The sequence below is a fragment of the Nicotiana tabacum genome, chromosome 18 (genome assembly GCF_000715075.1).
Source record: "Nicotiana tabacum cultivar K326 chromosome 18, ASM71507v2, whole genome shotgun sequence".
Classification (NCBI taxonomy): domain Eukaryota; kingdom Viridiplantae; phylum Streptophyta; class Magnoliopsida; order Solanales; family Solanaceae; genus Nicotiana; species Nicotiana tabacum.
In genome coordinates, this window is record NC_134097.1 from 150,612,967 (window position 1) to 150,626,525 (window position 13,559).

A 13,559-nucleotide genomic window follows, 5' to 3' on the forward strand; every position below is an offset into this window, starting at 1 on the left:
AGCAGTCTTGTTGGGTGGATGAAATTTGCTCAAAATATTGCTTGACTAATTCCTCCCAAGTAGTGATGGAGTTGATAGGGAGTGAATTAAGTCAAGTTTGGGCTGCTCCTGTCACTGAGAATGGAAACAACGACAAACGTATTGCTTCCGGTGTCACACTGTGTTGTCTATGCATGGCACAGATTGAGAGAAAGTTCTTTAGATGCTGTTGAGGGTCTTCAACGTATGACCTAGAGAATAGTCCCTTGTTCTGCAACAGATGTAGCATGTTGTTTGTGATCTGAAATGAGTCTACTTGTATCCGAGGGACTACAATAGCAGTTGCTAAGTTGTCAATTGTGGGTTGTGCCCAGTCATATAGTGTTGCTTCTGGCACAAGAGGTGCCACACCCCAATTGATTGGGTCATTTGCGTTGTTTCTATTGTTTGGGTCATTCACGTTGTCCCTGTTTCCCATGTCCGGTTCAATTCTTTCGGTTGAGTTTTGTTGTTGTTTGTCTTTCCTGTTTACATGGTTCAATTCCTTGAACACCTTCTCAGGATCTGATAATGCTTTGAACAATTCTCCAATTCTTGAGGAGTTTCTAGGCATGCACCTGTGACAACCACGACTACAAACGTTAGAATTTCAATGATCGGTTTAAATTGAAGAAAATTGACTACACTAAAAATTTCTGCACTTATTTTTAACTGCAATCAATAACACCGTTAATTTTCCGGCAACGACGCCAAAATTTGATCACGCCCAACTATGCCTTATAAAAAGGACAAAGCGGTCATTGCAAATATATTCCGGTTAACAAGTCCGGAGTTGAATCTCATAGGGAATTAACCTATCAATCACAACTATTGAACTCACAGAAATTCACGTATTCAATCTTCAGAAATATTTGATTAACAATTTGGGTGTTTATTAACTAAATATTATGTAATAAAAATGTAGTAAATTAAGACTAGCTATAGACTGATTGTAAGCAAGAATGAGAATGGTCTAAGGTTATGATTTCCCCTCTTGTCGGAATCCTTTCTGCTATGTTTGCTATAAATTTGCCTAAGTCTTCTATATCGATCATGAGCACTCTGATTGTCGTAACTCTCTCCCAAGTAATTACAACAATATACTAGATATATTCTCCCGAATTACGCTAGCTGGCTGTATTTACAGCTCACTTAGATCACACCCAAGGTTTCGTTATCCCTAATCCCACCTTTAAACCTTTCGTATTGATCCCTCATATACGTTAGGAGCGGTGTTGTTCAATAACTACCTAAATATACACACTATCCCAAGTAATGCATACTAAATAGGCACAGTCGATTGAGGGACCTTCAATCAACAACAATCACAATATAGTTGAACAAACAGAGAAATTATTAAGGCAAATCTATATTAGCATATCATAAATTCATCCTCCAAGAGGTTCCATCGAAACCCTAGATTAAATGTTTAACTATGCATAATCGTTTTCACAATCACAACAATAGCATTCATCATTAATGATCAAAACAAGAGGAAGAAAGGTAAAACTCTATGCCGAATCTTCCGCCTTGCCTCTTCTTGCCTTCAATAATCCTTCAAAAACCTTGATACCCTCTCTTTGCGCGACCTGGGCTTCTCATATGTTAAGGAGAGTTGCCCCCGAAGTTACGAAATTACCCCTGAAAATAATGTTCCTCGAGGTGACGAGCGCGACCGCGCTTGGGCCGCGTATATCGCGTTCTATCCTGTCTGACGAGCGCGGCTGGAGCGCGCCCGCGCTAATGAAGTTCAGCTATTTTCTATTTTTTTCCTTCTTCTTTTACGCACATTCACCTCCGATTGGCTTTCCTTGCTCCAAATTAGCTCCAAACATTGTTCAATGTCCTCATAATCAAGACTTGCTCCTGCAAAGCACAAAATTCATAATTAGAGCTATTTGTTGTCATTTAATCTTCATATAACAATAAAGCATAGCTAAGTTGGAGCGTAAATGGTCACTAAACTATATGCATATAGCCTATTATCAGAATAAAATATTGATCCCAATTTCCAATTAGTTTTAAAGGCAAAATTTGGCCTACTGGACAAACAGGGACACAATTTAAAAAGTAGCCTCGGTAAAGGCCATATTATGCAAACTTGCTAGAGCATTAGTGATACTAGATAGCAATATTGGTGGAAGGCCCGTTTGGACTTCAAATGGCTCAATTCAATTCGGGGCTTTTGTATCTATACTCGATTTTAGGATCACAATAGAACCTATATTCACTTTGCAAAAAAATTTGCAAGCCTGCCCACTTTACGATCAATTTCAGACTTGTCGGGTCTGAAGTTAAAAAAAATTAGTCTGAAGTGAAAAAATTACACTTCAGATGCACTTAAGGCCAGATAGGTCTGAAGTCCAACCAATGGTTTCATGCACTTAAGGCCAATAAGCTTGAAGTGAAAAATTGCACTTCAAATGGACGTAAGGCCAAAAGGTCTTAAGTGCAACAAACGTTTTCCTATACTTAAGGCCAATATGTCTGAAGTGAAAAATTGCACTTCAGATGGACGTAAGGCCAAAAGGTCTTAAGTGCAACAAACGTTTTCCTACACTTAAGGCCAATAAGTCTGAAGTGAAAAATTGCACTTCAGATGCATTTAAGGCAAATAAGTCTGAAGTGTAACCAATGGTTTCATGCACCTAAGGCCAATAAGTCTGAAGTGAAAAATTGCACTTCAGATGCACTTAAGGCCAAAAGGTCTGAAGTGCAACCAACGTTTTCATGCACTTAAGGCAAATAAGTCTGAAGTATAACCAATGATTTCATGAACTTAAGGCCAATAAGTCTGAAGTGAAAAATTACACTTCAGATGTACTTAAGGCCAAAAGGTCTGAAGTGCAACAGACGTTTTCCTACACTTAAAGCAAATAAGCCTGAAGTAAAAAACTGCACTTCAGATGCACTTAAAGCCAAGTGCAACCAACGTTTTCATGCACTTAAAGCCAAATAGGTCTGAAGTGCAAATTGCCGAGAAACGAAAATTTATTCTTCGAATTTTGACAATTCAATATATGATTTAATAGCTAAATCTACTCCAAATGAGCTCAAATTTGAAATATAACCTCCAAATATCATCAAGAACAAACCTTAATTCATCAATTTGTCAAAACAACAATAAATCTAACGAACTCATTTCACAATTAAGAAAAAGAAGAGCAAGAAACCCTAAGCAATAGTAAAAAATAAAGCGCAACAACAGATCATCACGATAAAATATCATAAACTACCTTAAAATATATTTACAAACAAAATAAAATCACTGTCATCCGAAGAAGAAGAAGGAGGAGGAGGAGGAGGAGAAAAAGGTTGAAGCTGTTTAATAAGTGAGTTCAAGTTAAATGAGAGCGACCAAATATGGCGCTAGTACAATTTTTCCATTCATTCCCCAAATTTTGAGTTTCCTAATTTACAAATTAGACCTCGCTAAAGATTAAAAAGTTTGTAGCGAAAGGGTCTTAGTATGACTAACGAGACATAATTGACTAAAGTAGGTTTTGTAGATTGATGTGATTTTATTAATACCATAATATTGCAATTATTAACATCATTCAAAACTTGATAAAAATGTGAACGAATATGGGAATGCAAAATAATGTATCTATTAAGAGTTGGTCTTAATATATTTTGTTCTAAGCTCTTTGATATGGCAAACCACTCTATTGAATCAAAATGCATTTAATGGACCACCAACCGTTGTTGGGGATGAATATGATCCTTTAATTCTTGACTAGAGGCCTTTAATTCTAGCTTTGGAAAATTAAGATAACATAAAAAAAATCCTACTGTTACGTAATTGGAACAGGGAATCCTAAAACTAAATTATCTAAACAACTATACTTCCTCCGGTCCACTATAAGTGATCAATTTGCTTTTTTATTTTGGTCCAAAATAAGTGTCAATTTATATAATCAAGAAAAAATTCAATTTATTTTTTCAAAATTGTCATTATGCACGTATTCCTAAAAAGTTATTTACTCCTCACATTTGAGAAGAGAGTAAGTGTTACGATAACTATGGCACAACATTTAATGAAGGGTAGTTTAGTCACACAAATTATTTTCGTCTAAAATTTAGTATTTCCTTAATGGATATGTTTAAAGCAAATTGATCACTTATCGTGGACCGGAGGGAGTATTATGCATTAAAGCATGCTCAAATTGAGAACTAACCTTACTAGCTGCATTAAGCTTCTTGATTTTGTCACACTTTAGAATTTGTGACAATTAAAATGGGAATTAAGTAGGCTTGAAATGGCAGTGAAGCTTTCCTTCTTTCAGTTTTCATTTTTGTCTTTTCTTTGACTCTTTAGTTGTTCATGTGCTCCAGCATTTGTACTGGGCTACTGTTTACCCTAAAAAACGTATAATAATTTAATTTGTAAGTAGTTTTAAGGATACACAGATTAGTTCGATACAAACGATAAATTGTGTTAGATTAAATAGGTAAAATAAATTATCAAACCACATAGAAGGGAGGATGATTCTGGACTCGACGACAGCCTTAATGAAATATCCGTCCCCCATTCCGAATTTAGAATGAACAAGAACAAAAACTTTGAGTAGCAGAGAAAATAATAGTTTATTGCCTTGGTATGCGTGTGTTACAGAGTGTTCAATGTATAATCAGACTCCCCTTTTTGTAGTAGGGGAGTTTCACCCTTTTATAAAATGTAAAAAATCTTTTGTATAACTAATCACCGGTTCTTTATCGATGCGTGCCGAGATTTACGCCGTGATATCCGGCCGGTCACGAATATTACGGCCTTCTGTTGGTCGTGCTTGATTTTCTGGTAATGTTCTCCGAAGCCTTTGAAGTTCAAACCGGGCTTGGGGTCATGGCTCCGATATTCCCGAAAGCAGTCATTCTAGCGAGACTCCGGATTAAGGGTTTCTTGCCTCGATTCTAGCTCCTTGCCTTCTCGTTTCTTGCTCCGTTTACTTCATCGAAAATCGAAGCGTACCATGAGCTCGATTTTACCCCTACGTATTGTGCATTATTTTCCTTCCTTAAGCAAAATAACACATTTTCAAATTTAGTATTTGAGCAACAGATATTACCCCATGTCTATATAGTTGAACAAAACAAGAGTTGACTAATTACTTTAAATAAACACGTATATATAATAATATATTTGGACCAACTAATTGAAGTTTTTACGTACACCTTTGCTTCTGGTTTTTGATACACAATGACAGTCACATTCAAAGTTGGCATAATCCGAAATAATAAAAATTTATTTACACTGAGTGTTTACATTAAATTAATAATAACATGACATATGTTTGAGCAAAAATTTCTTACTCAATTATAATTAATGTATTTTTACCTCTTAATTCACTAAATCATACTAATAAGTTAATATGATTTGACAGAAACATCCCATGCGAACAAGTTTTTATAGCATCCCAATTCTGGTAAGAACTCGAACCTTTTTACATCCTCCAAAGTATAAATTTTTCATCTTCCCTTAATGGGAAGTTTTTGAGGAAGAAAATGATAAAAATGCATTTAAATATACTTTTTTTTATTACTATTTTCTGAAATAAGGAGGGCAAAGTAAAAAAATAAAAGTAAAATAAAATTAAAGGAGGAAGACAAATAGGAATCGAACACGACGCAGCAAATCAGCAAAGAACGTTCGTTGGCAGAGAAGCAAAGAAAAAGACTTTCCTTTTCCTTTGAGAAGAGGGCAAAAAAGAAAGAAAACAAAAAGGTCCAAAGCCAAAGGCAAAATAATAAATAAAGAAAACATTTTCCAAATTTCATTCATCACAACAACAACAACAACAACAAAAAATTTCTCTCTTCAGGTCAGTTTCAAAGATCTCATTTTTTTCCTGCTTTTTGATGTTTAATTTATTTTTTCCCCTTTATTTTGATAGATCTATGGATTGTTTCGAGAATTAGGTATTATTTTTTTTTATTGTTGTAATTATGGAATTAATTGTTCTGTGAGTTGATTTGTTTGTTGTTTAGAGATCAGCTTTGCTGGGTTAATTTTATTTTGTGGGGTTTATATCTTTTTGTTTTTGTTGAATCTTTATAGAGAATTATTTGATATTATGGTGGGTAAAATAATTGTCTTTTTGTGGTTTTATGAGAAGGGTATCACATAGACTACTGAAAAATTGAGTCTTTGGAGTTACAATAAGAAAAAATATTGCGTCTTTGGAGCTACAATTACAAAAAAAAAAAAAAAAAAAAAATTGTCTCTTTGGAGTTACAGTTACAAAAAATTGAGTTTTTGGAGTTGTTTTATTCATAATAATTAGGTATCTTTAAGGATATTGAACTCTTCTGAAACCCCTTTTTGTTTACTTGGGTGTTACCTTGTTTGTTATGTATTTTGGGATGGAAAAAATGGTGCTTTTTGCATTTGTCTTAAATGATGTTGAAGTTTTATGAGTAACCTTTTGATTCCTTCGGTTTTATGTTGCTTGTACATGCCGTGGAGATGGAGATTGCTTGTGGTTGTGTATTGGAAGCTAGAATTTGGCATATTAACTCTGAAAGTAAAGCCAAGTTGTTGTTTTTGGCTTTCTACTTTGATAGGTTTTGCTGTTACAACATATTTTTTGTCAAATTGAACATGTGAGATGAGTCTGAACGTTTTAAAAGACGGTGTTCAAAGAACGTTTGAGTATAAGTGTGATAATGTTGCTTGTTTTGCATTAGCATAGTTGTGAATTTGATCCAGTTTAAGTTTACACCAGAAAGTTTTTGGCTTTTGCGACTTCTGTTGTGCCGATCTTGCACTTTGCTAAATTTTGCTAGTCAGTTTCTTTTGATTTTTACAAGGTTTTCTGTTGGTTGTATCTGATGCACCTGACTGTGTTCTCTTTATCTTGTGTTCTTATGTTGTGCGAAGAAGCGCTCCTTCTGAGGATTAGTTGAATAATCTTGTTTAGACATAGTGTAGTTACCTAATTTTGGTAAGATTTATGCTTGTTTTTGTAGCTGGCAGAGCGGAGGAACTTTTTTCTTCTTCTTTTACATTGTTCTTTTCTCTGAAAAGGAAGGTGCAGGAAGCTTAGTTGTTTAATTGAAGAGGTGAAGTGAGTTTAGATGGGATCGTGCTGCCTAAATGCAGACAACTAAAATCTAGGTTCAGTCTGTCAGTGATGTAACACGTTGATTTAAAGTGTTATGAGACTGTTATAGGGCAGTGTTATCAAAGGTGCGCTTAAGCTTGAGAGTGTTATAGGGCAGTGTTATCAAATGCGTGCTTAAGCCCTGCAGCGAGGCTCAAAACATGTTATAAGGCAGTGTTATCAAGGCTCGCTTAGCGGGCCCTTCAGTGTTGTCATCAAGGCTCTAACACATACTTTTCCTGCCAATGAGCATAATCCTGAAGAAGCGACACTAAACAATTCATATTTTACTTTATCATAAATTTTCTTCAGTTTCTTTGTCAATATATTTGGTATTCATGCTTCTAGATATTAGTCTTGGACTACACATACATATTTGTCATTTTTTTCCATTTACGCTTTTCTTTATTAAAGCCCACGCTTTATTTGCGCTTTGGGCTTAAAACCCCAACAGATCTTAGAGCTTTTTTGCGCTTTTCGCCTTTGATAACACTGTTATAGGGTAGGAAGATACTTAACAAAGTGAAAGCAAGTCCTATGGAACAATTGTGAGACAAGAAATATTATATGGGTGTGAATGTTAGGTCTCCAACGCAGCACATATCTACAAGATGAATGTCATACAAAGTGTGGAAGTTTAGGTGGATCTACAAGCATATAAAATTTGACAAGATCAAGGATGATTAAACGAAAAAGATTATAGATGATCACATCCTATATAGGGTGCAAATAGTGCGTCTACAGGATAAGGTGAGATAAGGTCATCATTCAGCGAGATGGTTTGGTCCTGTCGACTGTCGTAGATCGACCTTTCATATGCACTGCTCTGTAAGTGTGACAATTTGATGAAAATCACTTGGAGAGAAGCTGCCTCAAAAGCTAAGGATAGGGCACAACAGAAGCAAAGGCTGATCTATATAAGCAATACCAACTAGTTGGATTAAGACTTAATTATTGTTACACTTAAGTTAGAGTGTTAGATCAAGTGTTCATTAGGTGCTCTTTTACTTCGGTTAGAAACTCATATATCCGTGTTAGGATACATGTGAGATCAAGGAAAATTTGGTTTCAGAAAACCTCGAATTTGTCTTGAAATACAATTGTTTTCCGTTCAGGATTAAGGTGTAGTTTCTTGTTAATGTTTATCTGTAGATGAATCTTTTGCAGGAAAGTTGACGATATGGAGCATGACGAGACAGGATGCCAATCCCATCCAGAAGGCCCTATCTTGTGCATTAACAACTGTGGTTTCTTTGGAAGTGCTGCAAACATGAATATGTGCTCCAAGTGTTACAAGGACACTATTTTGAAACAGGAACAAGCAAAGCTTGCAGCGACATCTATTGAAAACCTTGTAAATGGATCAAATGCTAGTGAGAAGGGGCCAGTTGTTGTTGACTCTGTAGACATGCAACCTGCCGTGCTGGAAACAAAATCTGTTGTCGCTTTGTCATCACCTCCATCTTCAAGTGCCGGTGAAGCTGCTGAATTGAAGACTAAGGTGGGTCCTAGTCGGTGCAGCTCTTGCAAGAAAAAGGTTGGTTTGACTGGATTCAAATGCCGCTGTGGGAACCTTTACTGTGGATCACACCGCTACTCAGACAAACATGACTGCCAGTTTGACTACCGCTCTGCTGGTCGCGATGCTATTGCAAAGGCCAATCCTGTTGTGAAGGCTGAAAAACTTGACAAGATCTAGAATGGGTTGTTGGTCTCAAATTTCGTGCTTTCCTTTTAGTTCAAAAGAGGACTTACTCTGATTGCTCATCACAGGAAATTTGAAAAACATCTCCAGGCGGAAGAACTCCTATTCATTGTCATAGGTAGGATTTGTTTGTTGACTCCAGTTTCAAGTCTTTGTATGTACTGGTTTGGTCAATATGAATTAGGTTTGTTATGTGTCATTCTTGTTCACATGGCTAACATCCATGGAAATTGTAATTTGGCATTGTAAATTATTCGCATGGATCTTCTATCTGGCTTCACTTGTTCCAATGTGTAGTGTGTTATCTCTAACTTACCTTGCTTTCTTGGTGTTCTGCGTCGCTTTTATGCGTTTAATAGACTTGTTTTACTGCTGGATTTACCTATAGTGTTGTTGAAGTATTTGTGTTTATGTGTGGCATTGTTTTGGGCTATAATCATGTTTCGTGAGTGCACATGAGTTTGAATAAGCTTGCTTTTCAGTTAGTTGTTTGTTTAAACTGACGGCTAGTAGCTAATTTCACGGCACGAACCCGTAACCTTGTTGTGTGAGCTGATTTTTTCTTGGATTCTGGCGAGTGACAGTTCAGTAGTCAAACTACTGTGGAGGTGAAAAGCTGAAATAATCAATACTTAGAACTTAAATGAATGGATCAGTTGCACATTTCATGTATCTATGGTTAAGTGATAAAATTGCAACAAGAGACATATTTTGGATCATTGGTTAGGTGTAAATACCGGATTCATGTACAATTTTTCCGTAAAAATAGCACGGGCTAGTCAATTTTCGTACTGGTCATTCAAAAATAATCAGTATTTGCAAAGTCATGGAAAAATAACCACTATTTTGCTGCAACACAGAAAGTTCCAGCATAATATACTGGAGATCGGTGCACCTGTGTATGAACTTCCAACATATTATGCTAGAACTCCAACACGAGGAAATTTCCAGCATAATATACTGAAGATTGGAGCACCTATGTGTGAATTTTCAGCATATTATGTTGGACCGGTAGTTCCAATATAACTATGCTGGAACTCCAGTATAATATTCTGGAGTTCTAGTATATTATGTTAGAGCATTTTCCGGATTTTGAACAATGTTTTCGTTCAGATTCATCTTTACATAAAAAGTGGCTAAATTTCGATTACTTTTGAAACTGTGGCTATTTTTGAATAACCAATTGTAAATCTGACTATTATTGAATTTCTCCCAATTTATTTTTTCCATTATAATATCCCCTCAAATAACTTTACCTGTGTGAGTTTGCTCCCAGTGCCGGTAAAGTAAGAAAGGACACGATTGGCTGACATTCATCTTAAAACTGGTCAATTTATGATGAATTCTTAATACCTCCTCTAGTCTTTCACAATATTTTAGATGATTATGCTCCGCACCTTCAAGCCAGACATACAACAAATGTATATCTTCAAGTTGATTTCTAATCACACTATCAAATGTAGTTCAAGGATTACAACAACGCAAATGTAGTTCAAGGATTACAACAACGATAACATACCCATTGTAATCCTGCTTGGTGGGTGTGAGGAGGGTAGTGTGTATGCAAACCTTACCCTTACCTTTGTGGGGATAGAGAGGCCGTTTCCAATAGACCATCGGCTCAGGGAGTTTGGGGATTGCCATATTATTATATGTAATGCTGTTTACAAATAGGTTCAAAAGATTGAACAAAAAATGATTGAACCAAAAAAGAAACTCCTTGTGTTGCCAACAAGAACTTGCAAAACTCATTGGCCAACAAATGTTTCACCAAAAAATCTCACCTCTCATCTCTAAAGTGAGCAAATCCTAAATACTACTCACAGAAGAAGACTAACTAAAGCTATTCAAGAACATGGTCACACTGAAATGCCACTGGATTCAGCTTCTAAGTACTTGCACATCCGTTCCATAACATCTCTACCTTTCGCACTGTTTGCCTGGAACTTCTCCACGCATTTCTGCTCGATTTTCTCTGCCATAGAAGCCAGTGCTGACAAGGGCTTAATCTTAATACTGGTTTCCTGCTTGCAGACAGTCCATAACTTTGGGTTCTCAGGATGCGGATCGTATCTTATTTTCTCCTCCACCTCAATAAAGTTCTCGAGACTGATGTTTCGAGTAGAGAGTTGCATTGACCGAGATTGTGCATCTACAACAGTTGATTCAACACAGTGGCAGATATCTTGACCAATGATCTTGCGAATAAACCATGGCCCTGGTGCATGTATAGTGATGGCACGAATTGTGTAGAGCTTTCCAGAGCTGGGGTCAAGCTTGTGATTCAACGTATCAACCTCGAGGATGTGGGATAGGGCGCGCTTGTTCTCAGGATAAGCAAACTTGCGCCACGATGCAGAAGTCACTCGTTCCCATGGATGCCTGTAAATATGCTCTTGTGAATATGCTCTGACCATCTTGTTTCTCTTGGTGTTTGAAACCTGAAAAAGCAAGTAATCAGCAAGTCAATTAAATTCAAAATTTTGTCGCAGAATGGATTTGGCTGCACACTAATCAATATACCTTTTGCTTCAAAGCACATCTCATGCCATTTAGAAGCACAAACAGAGCAAATCAGAATAATTTCAGATTAAGAAGGGTCCTTAGAAGGTTTTTGAAGCTAACCTATTGTACCATCAAACTGCAATAACATAAATGAGATCAAATTCGAAACATAAAACCAAACTCAGGAAGAACTTCAGAGTGTTTGTTACAACAGCTGAACAATAGAACACACACAAATGTTTGAGCAAATTACTAGGAAACATCTCTATTAAGATTAACGCCTCTAAATTAAAGCATGCAAAAAAAAAAAAAAAAAAAAAAGTGAAAATAAACAAATGTTCCAATAACTTGAATTACTGAGAGCACAAACCAATGATCAAATTCAAACTATACTTTTCTTCAAGAACTTCACACCTATCGCTAATGAACTTGCAGAAACATGAATTCAAGCTAATTTTTTTCAATAATTTCAACAAAACAGCTGAAGCCGCCACATATTACAATGATAAATGAAACTTCAAACAACAGTTTTCGAGCAACTTACAGACCAATTGAATTGTAAGAATAACAATCAAAGATCAAATTTCAACAGAAACCCAAAAGGGTTCTTCAAGAATCTTCACACCCATCACATTCATAGAAACACAAATCCAATTTTTCCATGAAGCTCAGGTATAGCTGGACCATCCACATATTTGTAAATATAAATAATGCTTTTAGGGGTTTTGAAGCTACCTTTATAACTCATCAAAGTGAAATAACACCAATCACATTTCATATTCAAACAGACACCTCATAAGGGCGATCCTCAAAATTATTCACAGCATCATCATTAATCCATTTGAAGGGGAGCCTTGGAGCAACGGTAAAGTTGTCCACGTGTGACCTATAGGTCACGGGTTCGAACTGTATAAGCAGCGCATTAGGATAGGCTGACTACATCACAACCTTGGGGTGCGGCCCTTCCCTGCGTGAACGTGGGATACTTTGTGCATCGGGCTGCCCCCTTTTTTTTTTATCATCATTAATTTATTAAGAGAAAAACACCAATTTTTCAAGGATTTCATTGCAAAAGCTAAAAGTTTGAACATTATTCATCTGCATTCTGCTTAACACCTCAAATATAAATTAGCCACAAATGTCCATAAGACTTGAAAATCATTTAGCAGCTACCCATAAACCATATCACAACAACACAAATCCATACCAAAAAAAAATATTTAAAAAAATAATTTTTTTAAAAAGAATCAAGCACAAACCTCAAAAGGACCTTTAAGAATTTTCACACTCATTACTCATCCACTAACAAAAAAGACAACTTTATACCATTTCTCTCAATAATTCCAATACAGCAGCTGAAGCACACAATTTTTTGGAAAAAAAAAAAACATAAACCTCAGAAGGGTCATTAAGAATTTTCACGTCCATTACTAATCAACTCACAGAAAAGGTAATTTCTTACCAATTCTGTCAAGAATTTCAATGCAGCAGCTGAAGCATACAATTGAAACGAATCAAACATAAAATTCAAAAGGAGACAAATTCAAATCAATTCTTACTATAATTTCAATGCAACAGCTGAAGCAAACAATTGATACAAACATATATCGACAATTCAAAACAAATAATCAATTTAAATTTTTAAAAAATGGGCTAACCGATGTTTGAATATGAGAAACGAGCAGATCAACTTTCTTGTTGCACAAGTTGTAAAGCCGCCTTATTTATAAAAAGAAAAAGGAGACGGTTTGTGACACCGGAGTATGTGCACCGACGAGAATTATCCAATAGAATACGGACACGTGTGGCGGTTAAAAAGATCCTACTCCATACTGAAAAATGATGTTTAAATTTTTCTGATTTTCGATCTCAATTAAATATACCTATGTTATCCTTTTAACGTAAAAATTAGATAATTAGAAACTATTATAAATGCAATAAATATTTTAATGTTTTATAATAAAATAATTTTTATTGGGTAATAATACAACAATAACCTAGTAAAATCCCACATCTGAGGAATCTGCGGAGCGTAGTGTGTACGCAGACCTTACCTACCCCGATGGAGTAGTGTTTGACCCAAAGATATTAAAACTTTTTTGATTAAAATAACTAATAATAAGGATGAGGCCAATCTTAGTCAAGCACAATAAAATCTAGATCAAATGATGGAATGAGTAAACAGGATGAAAGATATAATAAGTCTATTCAAATTCAATAATAAAAGATCA

The 13,559-nt window shown here is 35.7% G+C and overlaps 2 protein-coding genes across 4 annotated transcripts; one reads left to right on the plus strand and one right to left on the minus strand.

Annotated features, from left to right (window-relative positions):
- Positions 1-5,696: 5,696 nt before the first annotated feature.
- Positions 5,697-9,135, plus strand: LOC107822754 (zinc finger A20 and AN1 domain-containing stress-associated protein 8-like). Of its 2 annotated transcripts, none has more exons than XM_016649318.2 (2): positions 5,697-5,837; positions 8,286-9,135. In XM_016649318.2, exon 2 carries the CDS (start codon positions 8,299-8,301, stop codon positions 8,815-8,817), a length of 519 nt encoding a protein of 172 aa, XP_016504804.1. In that variant the 5' UTR covers positions 5,697-5,837; positions 8,286-8,298; the 3' UTR covers positions 8,818-9,135. The 2 variants fall into 2 exon arrangements, with proteins under 2 accessions (XP_016504804.1, XP_016504805.1); XM_016649319.2 differs by having other exon boundaries at positions 5,698-5,837; positions 8,271-9,135.
- A 1,309-nt stretch (positions 9,136-10,444) lies between these two features.
- Positions 10,445-13,174, minus strand: LOC107822755 (uncharacterized). 2 transcript variants are annotated; one of them, XM_016649320.2, is made up of 3 exons: positions 12,987-13,174; positions 11,347-11,464; positions 10,445-11,264 (listed from the first exon to the last, which is right to left on the minus strand). In XM_016649320.2, exons 2-3 carry the CDS (start codon positions 11,368-11,370, stop codon positions 10,683-10,685), a joined length of 606 nt encoding a protein of 201 aa, XP_016504806.1. In that variant the 5' UTR covers positions 11,371-11,464; positions 12,987-13,174; the 3' UTR covers positions 10,445-10,682. The 2 variants fall into 2 exon arrangements, with proteins under 2 accessions (XP_016504806.1, XP_016504807.1); XM_016649321.2 differs by lacking the exon at positions 11,347-11,464.
- Between the last annotated feature and the right edge of the window lie 385 nt (positions 13,175-13,559).

Excerpts from the sequence above, each read along its gene's own strand:
- LOC107822754 (XM_016649318.2), top strand. The coding sequence starts at position 8,299 with ATGGAGCATGACGAGACAGGATGCCAATCCCATCCAGAAGGCCCTATC.
- LOC107822755 (XM_016649320.2), bottom strand. The coding sequence starts at position 11,370 with ATGAGATGTGCTTTGAAGCAAAAG. Across the intron at positions 11,265-11,346 it reads GATGTGCTTTGAAGCAAAAG|GTTTCAAACACCAAGAGAAA; the intron begins GTATATTGATTA and ends TTGCTTTTTCAG.